The 16,193-nt window shown below is 39.3% G+C and overlaps 1 protein-coding gene across 3 annotated transcripts in view; it reads right to left on the reverse strand.

Annotated features, from left to right (window-relative positions):
* The window catches only part of LOC129779742 (neurobeachin-like protein 1), a 230,308-nt gene that overhangs the window by 181,121 nt on the left and 32,994 nt on the right, over positions 1 to 16,193 (reverse strand). For all 3 annotated transcript variants that reach the window (XM_055787400.1, XM_055787399.1, XM_055787401.1), the window contains 2 exons: positions 12,643 to 13,887; positions 7,429 to 9,315 (listed from right to left, as the gene is read on the reverse strand). In XM_055787400.1, coding sequence (XP_055643375.1) covers positions 7,429 to 9,315; positions 12,643 to 13,887 — 3,132 coding nt within the window. The remainder of the gene's footprint in view (positions 1 to 7,428; positions 9,316 to 12,642; positions 13,888 to 16,193) is intronic.

Genomic DNA, 16,193 nt, shown 5'->3' on the forward strand with positions numbered 1-16,193 from the left:
TGTTGGAGAGGATCTACAGTACGAACATTTCGCGATGGTCATACCATCTACCAGAGCTGCGGCAACACTAACGAGCTAGGTACAGCTTTCATCGTGATGGGCAATATGCAGAAGCGAGTGATTGGTTGGTGGCCAATCAACCCAAGAATGTGCAGATTGAGGATTACGGGCCGATTCTTCAATATCAGCATCATTAATGTGCACAGCCCTCACCTTGCAAGTCCCGATGATGACAAAAACGAATTTTACGCGAAGCTAAAGGGTGTGTCACATCAAATTGCATCACGGAAAAAACGCTGTAGAAATTCGCCCAGTAGACCGATCCTTTTGAAAATTTCAGACAGTAAAATAAAAACTATTAAACAACTTTTGGCATTTTCGTTTTATTCATACGTCGAGTCCAAGCCCGTATGCTCGCACCTTCCTCTTTACCCCGTCCATAAGGTTCTGTACAACGTCAGGTTGTAGTTTTTTTTGAACAGAAATCCATTTTCTCTTGAAGTCCGCCTCCGATTTGACAACTTTTGGATTCTTCTGGAGGGCCTGCTTCATAATCGCGCAATATTTCTCTATTGGGCGAAGCTCCGGCGCGTTGGGCGGGTTCATTTCCTTTGGCACGAAGGTGACCCCGTTGGCTTCGTACCACTCCAACACGTTCTTTGAATAGTGGCACGAAGCGAGATCCGGCCAGAAGATGGTCGGGCCCTCGTGCTGCTTCAATAGTGGTAGTAAGCGCTACTGTAGGCACTCCTTAAGGTAAACCTGCCCGTTTACCGTGCCGGTCATCACGAAGAGGGCGCTCCGCTTTCCGCAAGAGCAGATCGCTTGCCACACCATGTACTTTTTGGCAAACTTGGATAGTTTCTGCTTGCGAATCTCCTCCGGAACGCTGAATTTGTCCTCTGCGGAGAAGAACAACAGGCCCGGCAGTTGACGAAAGTCTGCTTTGACGTAGGTTTCGTCGTCCATTACCAGGCAATGCGGCTTCGTCAGCATTTCGGTGTACAGCTTCCGGGCTCGCGTCTTCCCCACCATGTTTTGCCTTTCGTCGCGGTTAGTAGCCTTCTGAACCTTGTATGTACGCAGGCCCTCCCGCTGCTTGGTCCGCTGGACGAATGAACTTGACAAATTCAGCTTATTGGCGACATCCCGGACCGAACTTCTCGGATCACGTCTAAACTGCTTAACTACGCGCTTGTGATCTTTTTCACTGACGGAGCATCCATTTTTGCCGTTCTTCACCTTCCGGTCGATGATTAGGTTCTCGAAGTATCGTTTTAGTACTCTGCTGACCGTGGATTGGACGATTCCCAGCATCTTACCGATGTCCCGATGTGACAACTCCGGATTCTCGAAATGTGTGCACAGGATTAATTCACGACGCTCTTTTTCGTTCGACGACATTTTTCCAAATTTACGAAAAATTGACAGTGAAGCATGGCCAACGTGATCTATACACTCTTATCTGATTATAAGCGAAAGATGAAGATATAATTCCTAAAAATTAAATTTCTACAGCGTTTTTTCCGTGATGCAATTTGATGTGACACACCCTTTAGAACACGAATACGAACAAGTCCAAAACATGACTTCAAGATCATCATCGGAGATTTCAATGCCCAGATCGCTAAAGAGGAGGAGTTCAAACCTGTAATTGGTATATACCAGTTAACAAATGAAAACGGCTTAAGACTCATCGATTTCGCCACCTCTAAGAATATGGCCGTACGCAGTACCTTCTTCCAACACAAATTCCTCCACCAATACACCTGGAGGTCACCCAATCAAACAGAATCTCAGATCGACCATGTTTTGATAGACGGTCGGCATTTCTCGTACATAACTGACGTCAGAACCTATCGAGGCACCAACATCGATTCGGACCTAGTGATGGTTAAGGTGAAGGTGGAAGCTAGCCGTTGTAGTAGTATAGGCAAACCCACGTGTAAAAATGGGGTAATAGTGTTTGTGAGAGAAGAGCACAGCACACTTAAACAGATCAATTCACTTATCAGACTGTGTGGTGCTTCATTGATACGAATCTTTGAATACATTTGAAAAAAAAATAACAATTCAATACTGAAGTTAGATGTATGAACAAAATGTTCACATGCGAAATTGGGCTCTTTTGATATTAACTACTTCTTCCGCATAGTAACTCGATGCTGATAATTCATTAATATTTTCCTTCGTTGGTCGTATTGTTTCCACATATTCACGTTGGAGAGCCTTAACCCTTCTCTTCGTTGGCCGAGACATTTTGATTGAATGTAATGCTTTTCTGTTTATTGTTTTTGAAAGCATAGGCAGTCGTGGCAGTGTTCCGAGCTCTGCAATACAATTTTCTTACCCAATGTTGAAGTCGCTAAAACTTACATTATAGACCCATTAAACGTAAAAACAATGATTGTATTGATATCAACACAATTTTATTCTATTGATTTTTATGACATGAAACGCTATGACTCACGAATAATATTTTATTGAGTGGTTTTGATAGCTGTTCCGATTATGTTGTCTGGCATCAGTGTCGAAAAAATAACGATGCTTTCACCAATACAAACAAAACCATTGCCGAAAATAGAAAAAAGAAAATTTAACTTTCAGAACACTTGCTCGAGTTTTCCGACGTTTTTCTCTATACAGTGCGACAGCAGATAAAAATTTAATATCTTGTGAGTAATCGATTAGAGTTTGGTTGATATTACCTGATGGGAAGTGTGCGAAAACGATCATTTTCTTCACACTGTTTCGCAAAATTATTGATTTTTGGGCGAGGGGTGAGGGAGGGAGATGAAAGAAATGAGCGCCATTGTGGCAGATACACCCAAAACTCTCCGTTGTGAACAACATTCGGTACCGATGCCCGCGACGGTACAATCTTACGCGACTGAAACAAGCAGATGTCGCCGAAAACTACGCACATTCGCTTGAAGCTACGCTGCCGGAAGAGGACCAAATTAACGAAGCTCCTCTGGAGGACTGTTGGAGCATGATTAAAACAGCCATAAACAGCGTAGCGGAGAACATCCTAGGACAAGTGGAGCGAAGACGACGATACGAGTGGTTTGATTATGAGTGTCAGAAAGTGTTACACGAGAAGAACGCTTATCATTCAAATGAGCAACATAATCATTATAAGTAGAATACTTTCTATATTAGAGTCAGTCACAAAAGGCATAAAATCGAGCTCAAGAAAAGTTCAACAACTCTGTCCTAGTTGAGAATTGACCATATGCGATCGACCATATGCGTAGAAGATTGTTTTCAACAGCATCAGGACAGCCTCTATAATTTCCTGAAATATTCCGAATCAGCTACCTAACTCCATGTATATTTTTATTAGAATACTGGATCATTTGTTTTAAGTTTGACGAATAGTGGTGCATGGACAATCTCACACAAATGTAAATATTGAATAATATCAAATGAAATCGACAAATGACATAACATGAGTTTGTCTATAATGTTGAACAAAAAAAAAACAAATGACAAAACATGAGTTTTTCTATAGTGAAGAACCAACTTAAAATGAAAAATTGGAAATATTTTTTTAAATATCTCGAGAATGGCTGCATTTAGAAGGAGATTAATTATGAGCTTTTTTGTTTTAAATCACATCAGGATTCATAATTTGTGACTTAAAATGCTTGTTAACATACAAAAATTCGAAGTTTCGAAAATTCATAAAAAATTGATGTTCCACAAAGTTCTTCAAAAATAGTTTTATCATCTTGGACTTTTATTCGAATCAAAAATACATATTTCTACAATTCGCATTTTCAGGACGATTTCATTTGGAGTTGCACTATTGATTCCTGGAAATTGACGAAATTAAAATGCTTTGAAAAATTGATTTTACACGTAATTCTGTATGAAAAACTACTATACAGACATTATTATCCTATGACCAACTGCTCTCGAAATATAACAATATATATAGAAAATTATATTTGATGAAAAACCATTTACGAAATCTCAACCATTATGGAATCGTTAAATTTTTATAGTTTTGGGCTATGAGCGTCTATGCATACCCCGTAACTAAAAAAATCGATCATTTGAAATTTTTTGACCATTTACACGTGTTTACGTGAGATATTTTTAAAATACAGATTTCAATGAAGATGTTCAAAATTTGAGAAAAAAAAATATAATCATTTGACTGGGCAGCACTCTCAGGCGGCTCAATCCGTTTATTGATAAACACAGAGAGTTTTGAATTTATTGAATATGTAACGGATTTTATTGAATTTTCAATGTACAGGTGATTGTATTTGAAAAAATATTTATTCATCCTGTCCACGTGGACTCACTCTAAACCCCCTCCCTCCTCTTCGTGGACAAGCGTGGACATTTTCTTACCCCCACCCCCCTACCCCCCCCTAAAGTTGTCCACGTGGTATGTGGACAGCCCCTAACACGAAAAGAGCTATGGAGAATCATGGAGGAAAACGGCTTTCCCGTGAAGCTGACAAGACTGATTAAGGCTACGATAGATGGAATACAGTGCTGTGTGCGAATATCGGGTAGATTATATGATTCATTCGAGCCCCGCAGGGGGCTTCGACAAGGTGATGGTCCCTCTTGCCTACTGTTCAACATTGCGCTAGAGGGTGTTATGAGACGAGCGACATTTAACTTTCGTGGTACAATTTTCAATAGATCCAGTCAACTCATCTGCTTCGCTGATGATGTAGACATTGTCGGCAGAACATTTGAGACGGTAGCTGAACATTATACCAGACTTGAGCACGAAGCAGAGAGAATTGGACTGAAAATCAATGCGTCTAAAACCATATACACGCTGGCTTTCGGATCCGAGCACGACAGGACCCGATTAGGTAGTAGTGTAATGATCGACGGCGATGAGTTCGAGGTATTCGACCAATTTGTCTAACTTGGCTCAATGGTAACGTCTTTATCTCTTGCATTCCTAAACTATTCGAAGCAATAGTCAACGAAAAAGTCTTCCAACAAGTAAAGAATAGAATTACGTGTATGCAACATGGCTTCTTCAAAGGCCGTTCAACTGCAACTAATCTGTTGGCTTTTGTGACTTTTATTTTGAATGCAATGGAAAATGGCAAACACGTAGAAGCTCTTTACACTGACTTCAGTAAAGCATTTGACCGCATCGACATTCCATTACTACTCTTCGAATTGCAGAAAATAGGAATGAAACAAAGACTCTTAAACTGGCTCATTTCTTATCTAACAAACCGTGAACAAATTGTTCATTTTCAAAATTCTCTTTCAAATCCAGTAAAAGTCACTTCGGGAGTCCCACAAGGCTCTCATCTTGGTCCTCTTCTTTTCATTCTGTACGTTAATGACATCTCCTTCGTTCTCAAGCGTATCAATGTACTTGTGTATGCCGACGACATGAAGCTTTTCGCGGAAATTGGAAATGAAAACGACATCGAAGCATTTCGAAACGAAATACATGTATTCCATACTTGGTGTGATAAAAATCTACTAACACTGAATGTGAAAAAGTGCAACTCTATAACATTTAGCAGAAAAAAACATGTACCAAATATTGTAATATGTCTTGGAAATCAAAATGTAGAAAAATGTGAAATAGTTAGAGATCTAGGCGTCGTCCTGGACGCTAAACTCACATTCATAGAACACTACAACTCTGTAATAAATAAGGCGAATAGTGTGTTAAGTTTTGTCAAACGCTTCTCACATAACTTCCAGGACCCATACACAATAAAGCTTTTATATATTACATATGTAAGGCCTATTCTGGAATACTGTAACATCGTTTGGAACCCGTATATGGTCGTACATGAAGAACGCATTGAGTCAGTCCAGAAACAGTTTCTTCTATTTGCACTTCGTAAACTTAACTGGACCTCATTTCCACTTCCTTCATATGAAGCACGTTGCATGCTCATAAACATCCAAACACTAAAAGAACGCCGTGAATTTGCCATGCTTTCTTTTGTTAATGACCTAATTTCGCAACGAGTACAGTCAGCTGAATTACTAGAAAAACTAAATTTCTATGTACCTGGGCGTCAACTAAGAACGCGAAATTTATTTCTAACCAACACATCCAGAACAAATTATGCAAATAACGCCCCTATCAATCGCATGATGCGTATATACAATCAGCACTGCGAAATAATTTACACAACAATGAATAAAAAACAGCTAAAAAGAAACATGTACCGCAAAAATAATATTTAACCTAAGAAAACATTGTAACATTAGTGTATAAGTGTGTAGTCTACATTTGTTTGACGAAATGAATAAATAAATAAAAAAGAAGCGCTTACTACCACTATTGAAGCAGCACGAGGACCCGACCATCTTCTGGCCCGATCTCGCTTCGTGCCACTATTCAAAGGACGTGTTGGAGTGGTACGAAGCCAACGGGGTCACCTTCGTGCCAAAGGAAATGAACCCGCCCAACGCGCCGGAGCTTCGCCCAATAGAGAAATATTGGGCGATTATGAAGCAGGCCCTCCGGAAGAACCCAAAAGTTGTCAAATCGGAGGCGGACTTCAAGAGAAAATGGATTTCTGTTAAAAAAAAACTACAATCTGACGTTGTACAGAACCTTATGGACGGGGTAAAGAGGAAGGTGCGAGCATACGGGCTTGGGCTCGAAGTATGAATAAAAAGAAAATGCCAAAAGTTGTTTAATAGTTTTTATTTTACTGTCTAAAATTTTCAAAAGGATCGGTCTACTGGGCGAATTTCTACAGCGTTTTTTCCGTGATGCAATTTGATGTGACACACCCTTTATGCCAAATAACACACCTTGAATGTATTCTGGAGTGGCAAGCTCTAGAAAACGAGTGACCTCAGTGCAAGTCGGAAGAAATTTCATTGACGAAGAATCCTCCGTCATGTTTCTGACACTAATCACTCGGCTACCAGAGCACTGTCGAAAGGGATATAAATATAATCTGACTACCATTTCTGAGCCTCTAGCCAGCTGTTCGTTCACCTATGTACCACTCACTGATACACTATGGGTTAGATTCAGTTGCAATAACAGAGCATTAAAAGGAATCAATCTGATTTGCCTCGCGTAGTTCATATGATTATACTGCTTCAAGATGCAATGAGAACGAGACAAAGAAAAATATAAACTTGCCGCACCGAAAGCGATCATGACGTTTTGGTTCGCATACTTGTGTATCATGAAGTGTTAACCGAAGCAGATTTCTCTCGTTCTCGTTTGTGTCGTAGATTCGTAGCATGTAACGAGTGTTAAGTGGGAAATTACTTCTGCAAGATCATATTTCAACAAGCGAAAGTGAGTGATTTAGAGAAAAGTTCAATCGACAAACACTGCTTGATTGTATGAGCTTGCACTCTTGATCTTTTGTTGGACTTGGGTACTCTGTGATTTTTGTAAGCTACACTGTAATACATAAGACAACGAATGAAAACATAAGCACTTACCTTCTTATCGATGAAAGAAGTCCACTGCTTGCTGGTGCAATACGTTTGGAAATTTTGGAAGAATATAGGACCCGAAGACGTGTCTGGTAACTCAGGTACACTGCTCGCTAGCCCAATCACCACTCTCGATTTCTCTAGCAACGCTTTCAGTACGGGAATCAAGAACGAATACTGTTCGGAATTTTCGACCCTGATCGCATTGCCGATGGCTTGGTTGAGACTATACAGAAGGTAGCCAATCTCTGTCGGATCTTGATTTTGTCGATTCTGCAGCAGGGCATGTAATTTGGCAGTAGCCATTGCCACGATGCCGGAATTGGAATTGTGAGAACACTTCAGCAACAGGCCCAAACATAAGTGGGACATTTCAGACCAGTCATCCATACTGCTCTGCTGGAACACCACTAAAATGTCCAACAGTGATAGCACTCCGTCCAGCAGCTTCGTTGAACATTTTTTATTGTCGTCTTCATTAGGATCGAGTACAACTAAATCGTATGCTAGCCTCAACAGTTGGGCCGCATTTTGTTGATGTGTTACTGCTAGTTGTGCATTTTCTCCCAAGTCGATGAGTGCTGCTTGCACACCCATCTCTAGGATACGTAGACGAAGGTTCAAGTGCGAACAGTATAGCTCATTGTTTAAAGCAATGAGATTTATACAGGCCATGACTTGTCCACGCTCTTTCCACGAATCGTTGGAATGTTCAACACCACGCCATAAAATGGTGAATAAAATGTTCGATACTAAATATACCAAATTTTCCTCGTCGTTGTCTTCAACATAGCTGAGGTTTTCAGCCTGTCTGCCAGCGTCAGGCCCGTTCAGATCGTCCATACTTTTCGCCGATTGGGTATCATCTTTCATTGTATGAATTGCTATTGATTCCTCAAATGATGCGTTTTCATCGCTGCTGCTAGAGAAGGAGAGTGAATTTTTCTTCCTCACCGATGGTTCATCGAAACTTAACGTGAGTGACTCAAGAGTGTCTTGAATGTCTGACGTTTTCTGCCTAATCGCCGAGTAAACTGATGTTATAGACGAGGTAATGTTGTCTACAACCGCCTCTTGGACACTATCGGCTAACTCTTTGAATTCATGCTCAATCACGGTAGCAGCTTCGGTCATGAAGGAGTTCAGCTGATTGGGCGTTTCTCGTGTTTTCAGTTCCATTGTTTCATCATCGAAAATAATCAAATCTGCGTTCTGCGACCCCTCGACTGATGATTCACTTTCTCGTTTCACAATTTCTTCAATATCGGTCAAAATACAACCTTTTTCTTTTTCCTTATCCGATAAAGAACGATTCTCAACGGGTTTTTTAGTCAGTAAACGAGCTATCGATTCCTGCCAGCCAACCTGTTTGGCTATCATTTGAGCTGCCTTAGGTTTTGTGAAAGTGCTTGTCATAAGTCTTTTGGCAATTTCTAGCTTCAATGGTAGGCTAGTCAAATTTGTGTGATAAATTAAACAGAGCGCCCCAGCGTAGCCCATCTCCGTGTCCAAACATAGATTCAAATCTAACAAACCGAGAATCACCTCCGGTTCTAGATCAAATGGTATCATGAAAGAAAAAAGTCCAGGATACAAGCTGTTGCATTCAATGGTACTCTCATACAATCGGAGAGCGGCTTTGTGCTTGCTGGATATACGCTTAGTGTTCAGCATTCCTCCGATAAATTTCAACAGTCGAATGTGCAAATCACTCCCGAAATGACGATCCATGAACAACGTGTACAAACCCTCCGCCATATTTGGCTCGTACATTAGAAGGAAAATTTGATCCTTAACATGTTTGCTCTCGATGAGTGAGGTTAGCATATCAATTATTTCCACGACCACTGGTTCAATCTTTATTGTGGTGAGAAAGGTAAGTAGAGCTGAGATCTGGAAAAAAAAGAAACCGCGTTGCAAATTATAGATATACAGTAGACAGAATGTTCACCACCTCTAAAAACACCCTATGCAAAATTTCAGCTCAATCGGACTTAAGGGAGAGTGGCGCAAAGCGGTCAAAGCTTTAGTTTTTTGAAAATCGAAAAATCACCCAAGGGAGGAGTGAAGGAAATCGGGGTTTTCGAAAATCTTTTTTGATGTCAAATGTTTTAAAATTACTAAAAACGTCGAGATCTACTGTCTGCTCGAAAATTTTTTTGGTCAAAAATCGACACTCTGAGGCACGTCGGATTTTCACTATCCACACTTAGTCGCTTCATCATATGACCCACGATTTTATTTGGGTCTCATCATTGCCCTAGATTAATGAAGGAAGGGATGTGATAACTACTAACTGCTACTTGCCTAACTGTTTTCTAGCTTTTAGTACATTAAACCGTTTAACTTCATTCATTTTAACACCATTTTAAACACCTCCGTCCCCCTCCATGGACAAGCGTGGACATTTCTAATACCCCTTCTCCTGTTGTCCACGTGGACCTTCCTCCAATATTTTGAAACTGTCACGAAAATAATTAAGTTGCGTTTAAATTCCATTTTAAATTTGTTCCTATTTTTTGTTCTATGTTCTACACCCAAAGTTAATTTTTAGCACATATTGGTGCGACAGCAATCGAAAGGCAACTCACCGTTTTTGATAGCGACATCATAACTGAGCTTACATTTCAGTGACCTCTTCTATACTAGCCCTTTCAATTGGCCTGTCCAACTTCGGTTTAGATTATGCGCTAAATTCGTTTGATATCGTATAGTTTCCCTTTCAAATATAAATTAACATATTCCTTTCTTTACCTTTGCTAATCAGTAAGTGAATTTTCAATGTTTTTATTTTGTTTTATCCCTTTTGTTTATTTTAGGCTCATTAGCATTTTAGCTGTAACAGAGCCGAATTTTAATCGTGTACATGTCACATATTTATCATATCTATAATTAGCACATTACACAGTTGCCATTTTTCGGCGTTTGAGTATTCCCTTCTATACCATTACAAATGGTACACATTTACACAGTAGCCATTTAGGCGTAATAGTTTTCTATTTGTTCTTCCATTATCCAGTTAAGACTGGACAGCGGAGACAGTCGTTGATCCGTTGTTGAGTTATTTATAGAATAGCAGCCCGATGTTTCTTGCAGAGCAGAGCAGTTGTATGGATGAATCGATCTTATTTCGACCGTGGATCGATCTCCATCGCTGATTATTGTTGCGTGGACGTAGTTGTTCTGTAACAACACAAAGATGGTCAATGGGGGCCCTGAGTTTTGAACTCACGATCGATCGCTTACTAAGCGAACGCGCAACCAATGTGGCTACGGAGACCCCCCTAATTTTCAATGTTAAAGGTTTACATAACGAAGACTAACTTAAACTTGTATCACGTTAAAAAGCCTTCTGCATGTTAGAGACGCTTCTGCCAGAATGTCATATTTTTTCACCCCAGTTTGCTGCGATCGTACGCAACCGACCGGAAAAGAATGACTAGCTCGATGGTACCGTAACACATGTTATGGCATTTCCATTTATTACATTAAATGAGCCGAAAAATAACAAAAAATGCTCTACTCCCTAATACGTGTATAACATTTGTATAATATATATGCTAGAGCCAATATGAGCCAATATGAGTGAGCGAAACAGGCGGAACATAGTTAGCCAAATACACCACCCAGACAGAGAATAAAAAAGTAAAAAAAACTTTTTAAGCTAAACGGTTTCATTGTGATAAAACATAATAATAATACATGCAAACCCAAAATGGCCGCCACCAGAACTTATTTTCCAGGGTTCCTTATTTTCTTGAACCAAACCCCATCAAAATGGGTGTCAAATGAAGGGGCTTAACCAGTAGATCACAAATACAGATAATGTACTAAAAGCTAGAAAATAAATAGACAAGTAGCAGTTAGTAGTTATCACATCCCTTCCTTTAATCTAGGACATTGATGAGACTAAAAAAAAATCACGGCACGTTAAACGTCAAATGAAATCGAGGGGAACTCCAATGAATTGTTTGCTTCGTTTTGTTCATGTAATTGGATGAACAAAAGGATTCCAAAGGAAGTTTCGCTTTGAGTGCGACAACAGGTATGAAATATAATTTGAGAAAATTATTTTTCTGTAGTTTAATCAATGTTTTTGTCATGCGAAAATAATGTCAATTTTCATAACATTTCAAATTACATTCGAACGTCCCTCACAGCAAACCTTCCATTTGAATATGGCGTCGATTGTTTACGAAATTATGCTTTTTAACTGGTCCAACGACCAGTTAACGTTCGCCCAGTTAAACAGCAGAGCAGTTAAACCAGGACCAGTTAGAGAACGATTACTGTAATTGTGTTCTACTAATCTAGTACTTTCATTTGATACACAAAAAAAACTATATATATTTCGCCATTTTGTTGTGGCGGCCATTTTGGATTTGCATTCCTCATGAATAACTGTGCTCTACTAGTCAATCCCTTTCATTTGATACCCATACTGATGAGATTTTGGAAAAACTCATATAGATGGGGTTTTGAGAAAATATGTAACCCGTCATTTTGTAGCGGCCGCCATCTTGGATTTTTAAAATCATGAAATGCGCAGTTTCATAATGACTGCAGAGATAAAGTATGCTCCAAATTCAAATCAATCGGTCAACAGGAAGGGGGTCAACTTTCTATTAATGTAATAAAGCGCTACAGACAAACATGTTACAAACATACAAATTACGGGACAATTCTTTCTTTTTTTGTTTTTAAGAGGCTTTAAACTTTGCAGTTCATTCGCCTCTAACGGGACAATGTAAATGAAACCGTTTAAAACTCAAATTTTACCGTCTGCGACACTAGTAAATGTAGTCCGAATGGGCTAATATTTTGCATTGGGTATATTATCGTGCAAATCAACATTTCGCAGCAAGTTCCGAATGATAAATAGAGATAACTATTTTTATTGGCACCCAAAACTATACGTTTCGCCTCATATTCCGAAAAAAAGTGTCCCAGATTGTCGATTTTTAAAAAAAATTTTTTGGAGATGACAGTAGATCTCGACGTTTCATGCAATTTTAAGACATTTGGCATCAATTTTTTTTTCGAAAACCCCGATTTCCCTCCTTGGATTTTTCGATTTTCAAAAAACTCAGAAACTTTGGCCGCTTTGCGCCACTTTCCCTTAAGAGGTGGTGAACATTTTTTATGGGGTAACTTTTTGAAATTCGAGATGACCATTTTCATTGGCACCCTAATATACTGTAAGCATATGCATCAATGTACCTCTTTTATATTGACCTCCTTTTGAATGTAATAGCGAATTATCCTTAGCAACGAATCGCGCACAGTTTTTGCATCATGTGCTGGAAGTGTACAAGTACCTGCGAAAAACTCCTGTATCACATCTAGTAAGTATTGCGTTCCAAAGTATTTTCGGAAGTACTTCCTATCGTCCTTAATGATAGTGCTGATATACTGTACATGACCTATCACAATTTGAAATTGTGCCTTTGACCAGATACGGAAATTAAACACCAAATCTTTGTACAACACATGAAGCAGCTCCATATTGGCGGAAGGCATTTCATTTTGCACCGATTCGAGTAACAGTTGTACGGCCATAAGTAGATTAACATCAAAGTAAGTCTCGTTGCATGTTTGCAATAGCTGGCTTATTATCGGAATTCCTTCGTTTTTTAGGATATTGTCTTTATTCAAATCGTTCGCGTGTATAAAATTCCTCATTAAACAGATGAAACATGCAATCGGATTCTGTATTATTTTCGATTCCGTCAATGAGTTCGTCTGTAACATTTCCCAATCACTAAAATGTTCCTCCTTCATAGGTGAAGCGGTTGGCGTTAAAGATATCAGCTCCTCCGACGGCGATATATTTGGTATTGATTTTTGGCTTATATTGTCTAATACTGGTAACAATGCCATGATACCTCCAACGCCATTTATTGCATTTTGGATGGATAGCACACTAGAAGCACTTGCAGCCACGTGTCCATTGTATTGATTCCCGGGAGCCAGATCCAGACACAAACCGTCATAGCATGCACTGGGCGAAAAGCAAAACACAAACTTTGAAGCCATATCGAACGATTCGATCATATCAGTAGCGAGAACGTTGGCAACATTTGGCCCCGCTTCAAAAAGACTTTTCAGGTTTATGTGCGCATCCGCCAGTAAAATACTTCCCAGTTGACCTTTCAAACAAATAGCGTCACCAAAAACCAAATCTTGCATTCCAATCGGATATGATTTCACACTCGGATCCAACGACGATGGCGATGATTGACGGGCAGGCAGCGTAAAATAACTCGGCACTTGTGAGACGATCCCGGGAAAGAATGATTTCTCCATTAAAGAAGGAAACAGTCCTCTTGGTTTTTCCACTTTATCCACAAACGTGGGTGAACTATCCGCCGAGGAGCTCATCCGGGCGGTGTTGGATTGGTGCGAGGTGTGAGTCGCCTTCCGCACATTGTTGTAAGGGGCTCCGATGGCGCAATAGTGGAACAACTGTAACGAAATAGTAGAGTTGTAATTGAATGAGTTCATATTACTATATGTTTCGCGATCAACGGTTTATAGAGTAAGGACGATACAAAAAATTTATCTTCAGAGAAAAAAGATGTAGTCACACAAATCGTGGTGAGAGCCAAAGGTTGAAGTCCTGGTTGATACTAGATGATTTTTTCATGAAAAATGTCCATTCGAATAGTTCTAATACACTATGTTCATAATGTTAGAACAACTTTCTCAGTTCCCAGAGATATGTATCGATTCCGCATGTATCACAAGATTATAATTCGTAGGTCATTCTTAGTTCTCAATTAGTTCAAACGACCTTTTTTTCAAAAAGGCGAATAATAATTCCACAAGATTAATAACATTGAAATTAACTTAATTTGAGCTTGAGCTTGGGTAGACTGTACACTTCGTAGTTGCTCTCCGTGATTGACTTGGAACAAAGAACACACTGAATGACGCTTGGGAGCAACAACAATCCATTCACATTGTGCAAGTTTCAGTGATTTGAGTTTTAAATAGCCAATAACGACGCCGGCCACGTCCTTACAGTCACCTGAGGAAGGGAGTAATGTTAGTATGATATTCGCCGCCCGAAGGCCAGAAGGGTCGCCTCTATAGCGTGGTTCCCTAGCGATTATCATGGAAGGAATAGTTGTTAGTGGGAACAGATAACAAACAGGATTCACTGAGGCAAGTGATATGATTATGTAAACGCGAACTATCGACCACTCCACGAAACGAAGCTACGAAAATCTTATGTTTCACGGCACGCGACTGAGAAGGAAAACCTGTGAAATTAATTGGAGAGTTAATAATTCTATTGTTTATCGCGCGTACTTTAATCGAACTCCAATCGCGATGTTGGAGAAACCATTTTGGGAAACCTGAGAAGGTAACCGATAGAATTCCGTTAACCATCGGGGGTAGTTTTTATGGGATTCCTATCGCGACGGCGGAGAAGTTTTTGGTAACCTGAAAAGGTAACCGAGAACACTCATTTAAAATCATTGAGATCGGCGATATTTTTCTCTAATCAACGGGCATATCAAAACAAAACTAGTCACTTCATCGAATTTCAATCGTGATGGCGAAGAATAAGCTTTGAGAATTCTGAGAAAATAACCGTGATAGTTCCATAATTCCGTTAATCATCGAATGTAAAGAATTTACATAAAAAAAATTACAAATTAGAGAATTAAAAAAATAAAGAATTCAATAAAATAAAAAAAAATGAAACCTTGTGACTATCTACTGTGTCAACCCGGAAAAGCTCTCAGTAGCAAGAGACTCCTCGAACTGGGTCTCAGGGTCGGCCTGGGTAATTGGAGGGGCTTCGCGATCAAAATTGAAAGAAATACTCTCATCTTCTTTCTCAATAATTTCGGTTTATTTCTGATGATTTTGGTGTGTTGTTTCTAGGTGGCGAGAGGCACACAGTGGTCCCTCAGAAATTCTAGGTGGCATCAAATAGAAAAATGAATGGAAATACCTTGAAATTCGGTGTACGGGAGTTTTCGAAGGTGCTGAATCTAGAGATGGGCAAATCAGCTCATCATGGTGAGCGGCTCAGAGCCGTTCAGCTCATACAAGTGAGCTGTTCATTTGGAACAGCTCTTCAGCTCAATTGAATTTTGCAGTTGTCCACACAATTGCATATGAAACGTAATCACCAAGGGACATTGCATAGTGTGCATTTTCTTAATAGACGGAAAGCAAAAAATAAACGAATTTACTTTGTAATTGTACAAAAACTAGAACTGATATGAATTCTAATAATATAATATACAACAAATACTGAATGCTGAAATCCAACATAGAAGATGCTTAGGATATGCTGAACTAAAAACAACAGAAAAATCAGCAGTAGCCAAATAAAATGCCTCCAGGAATATTGGCCGAGACAACGTTTTTTGAAAAAACCATCGAGATTTTTTTTTTTTTGCATCCGAGAATATAAAAATAAATCCACTAATAGGTGCAACGAGAAATAATTATTCACGATCACAAAGGTAACAAAAGGACCAGTATCAATCATCAACATTTATGCCGGGTGGTTTTCTGAATTGTTTTGATTCAGCACGCGGAAATAAATGTATGTGTTTCCACAGTAATGTTTCAATAACAATGTAATATATCAAATTTATTTACAAGCATATAATAATGTTTATTATGTTGTTTGGCCATATAAGAAAAATTTGATGAAGTAACGAACGATTGAATATCTTCAAAACAAAAACCTTTTTTCCTATCTGGCATCTCTGCTAAAGCTAAAGTACGAAGAGGGATACACGAAA

This window comes from Toxorhynchites rutilus, chromosome 3 (assembly GCF_029784135.1).
Source record: "Toxorhynchites rutilus septentrionalis strain SRP chromosome 3, ASM2978413v1, whole genome shotgun sequence".
NCBI classification, from domain to species: Eukaryota; Metazoa; Arthropoda; class Insecta; order Diptera; family Culicidae; genus Toxorhynchites; species Toxorhynchites rutilus.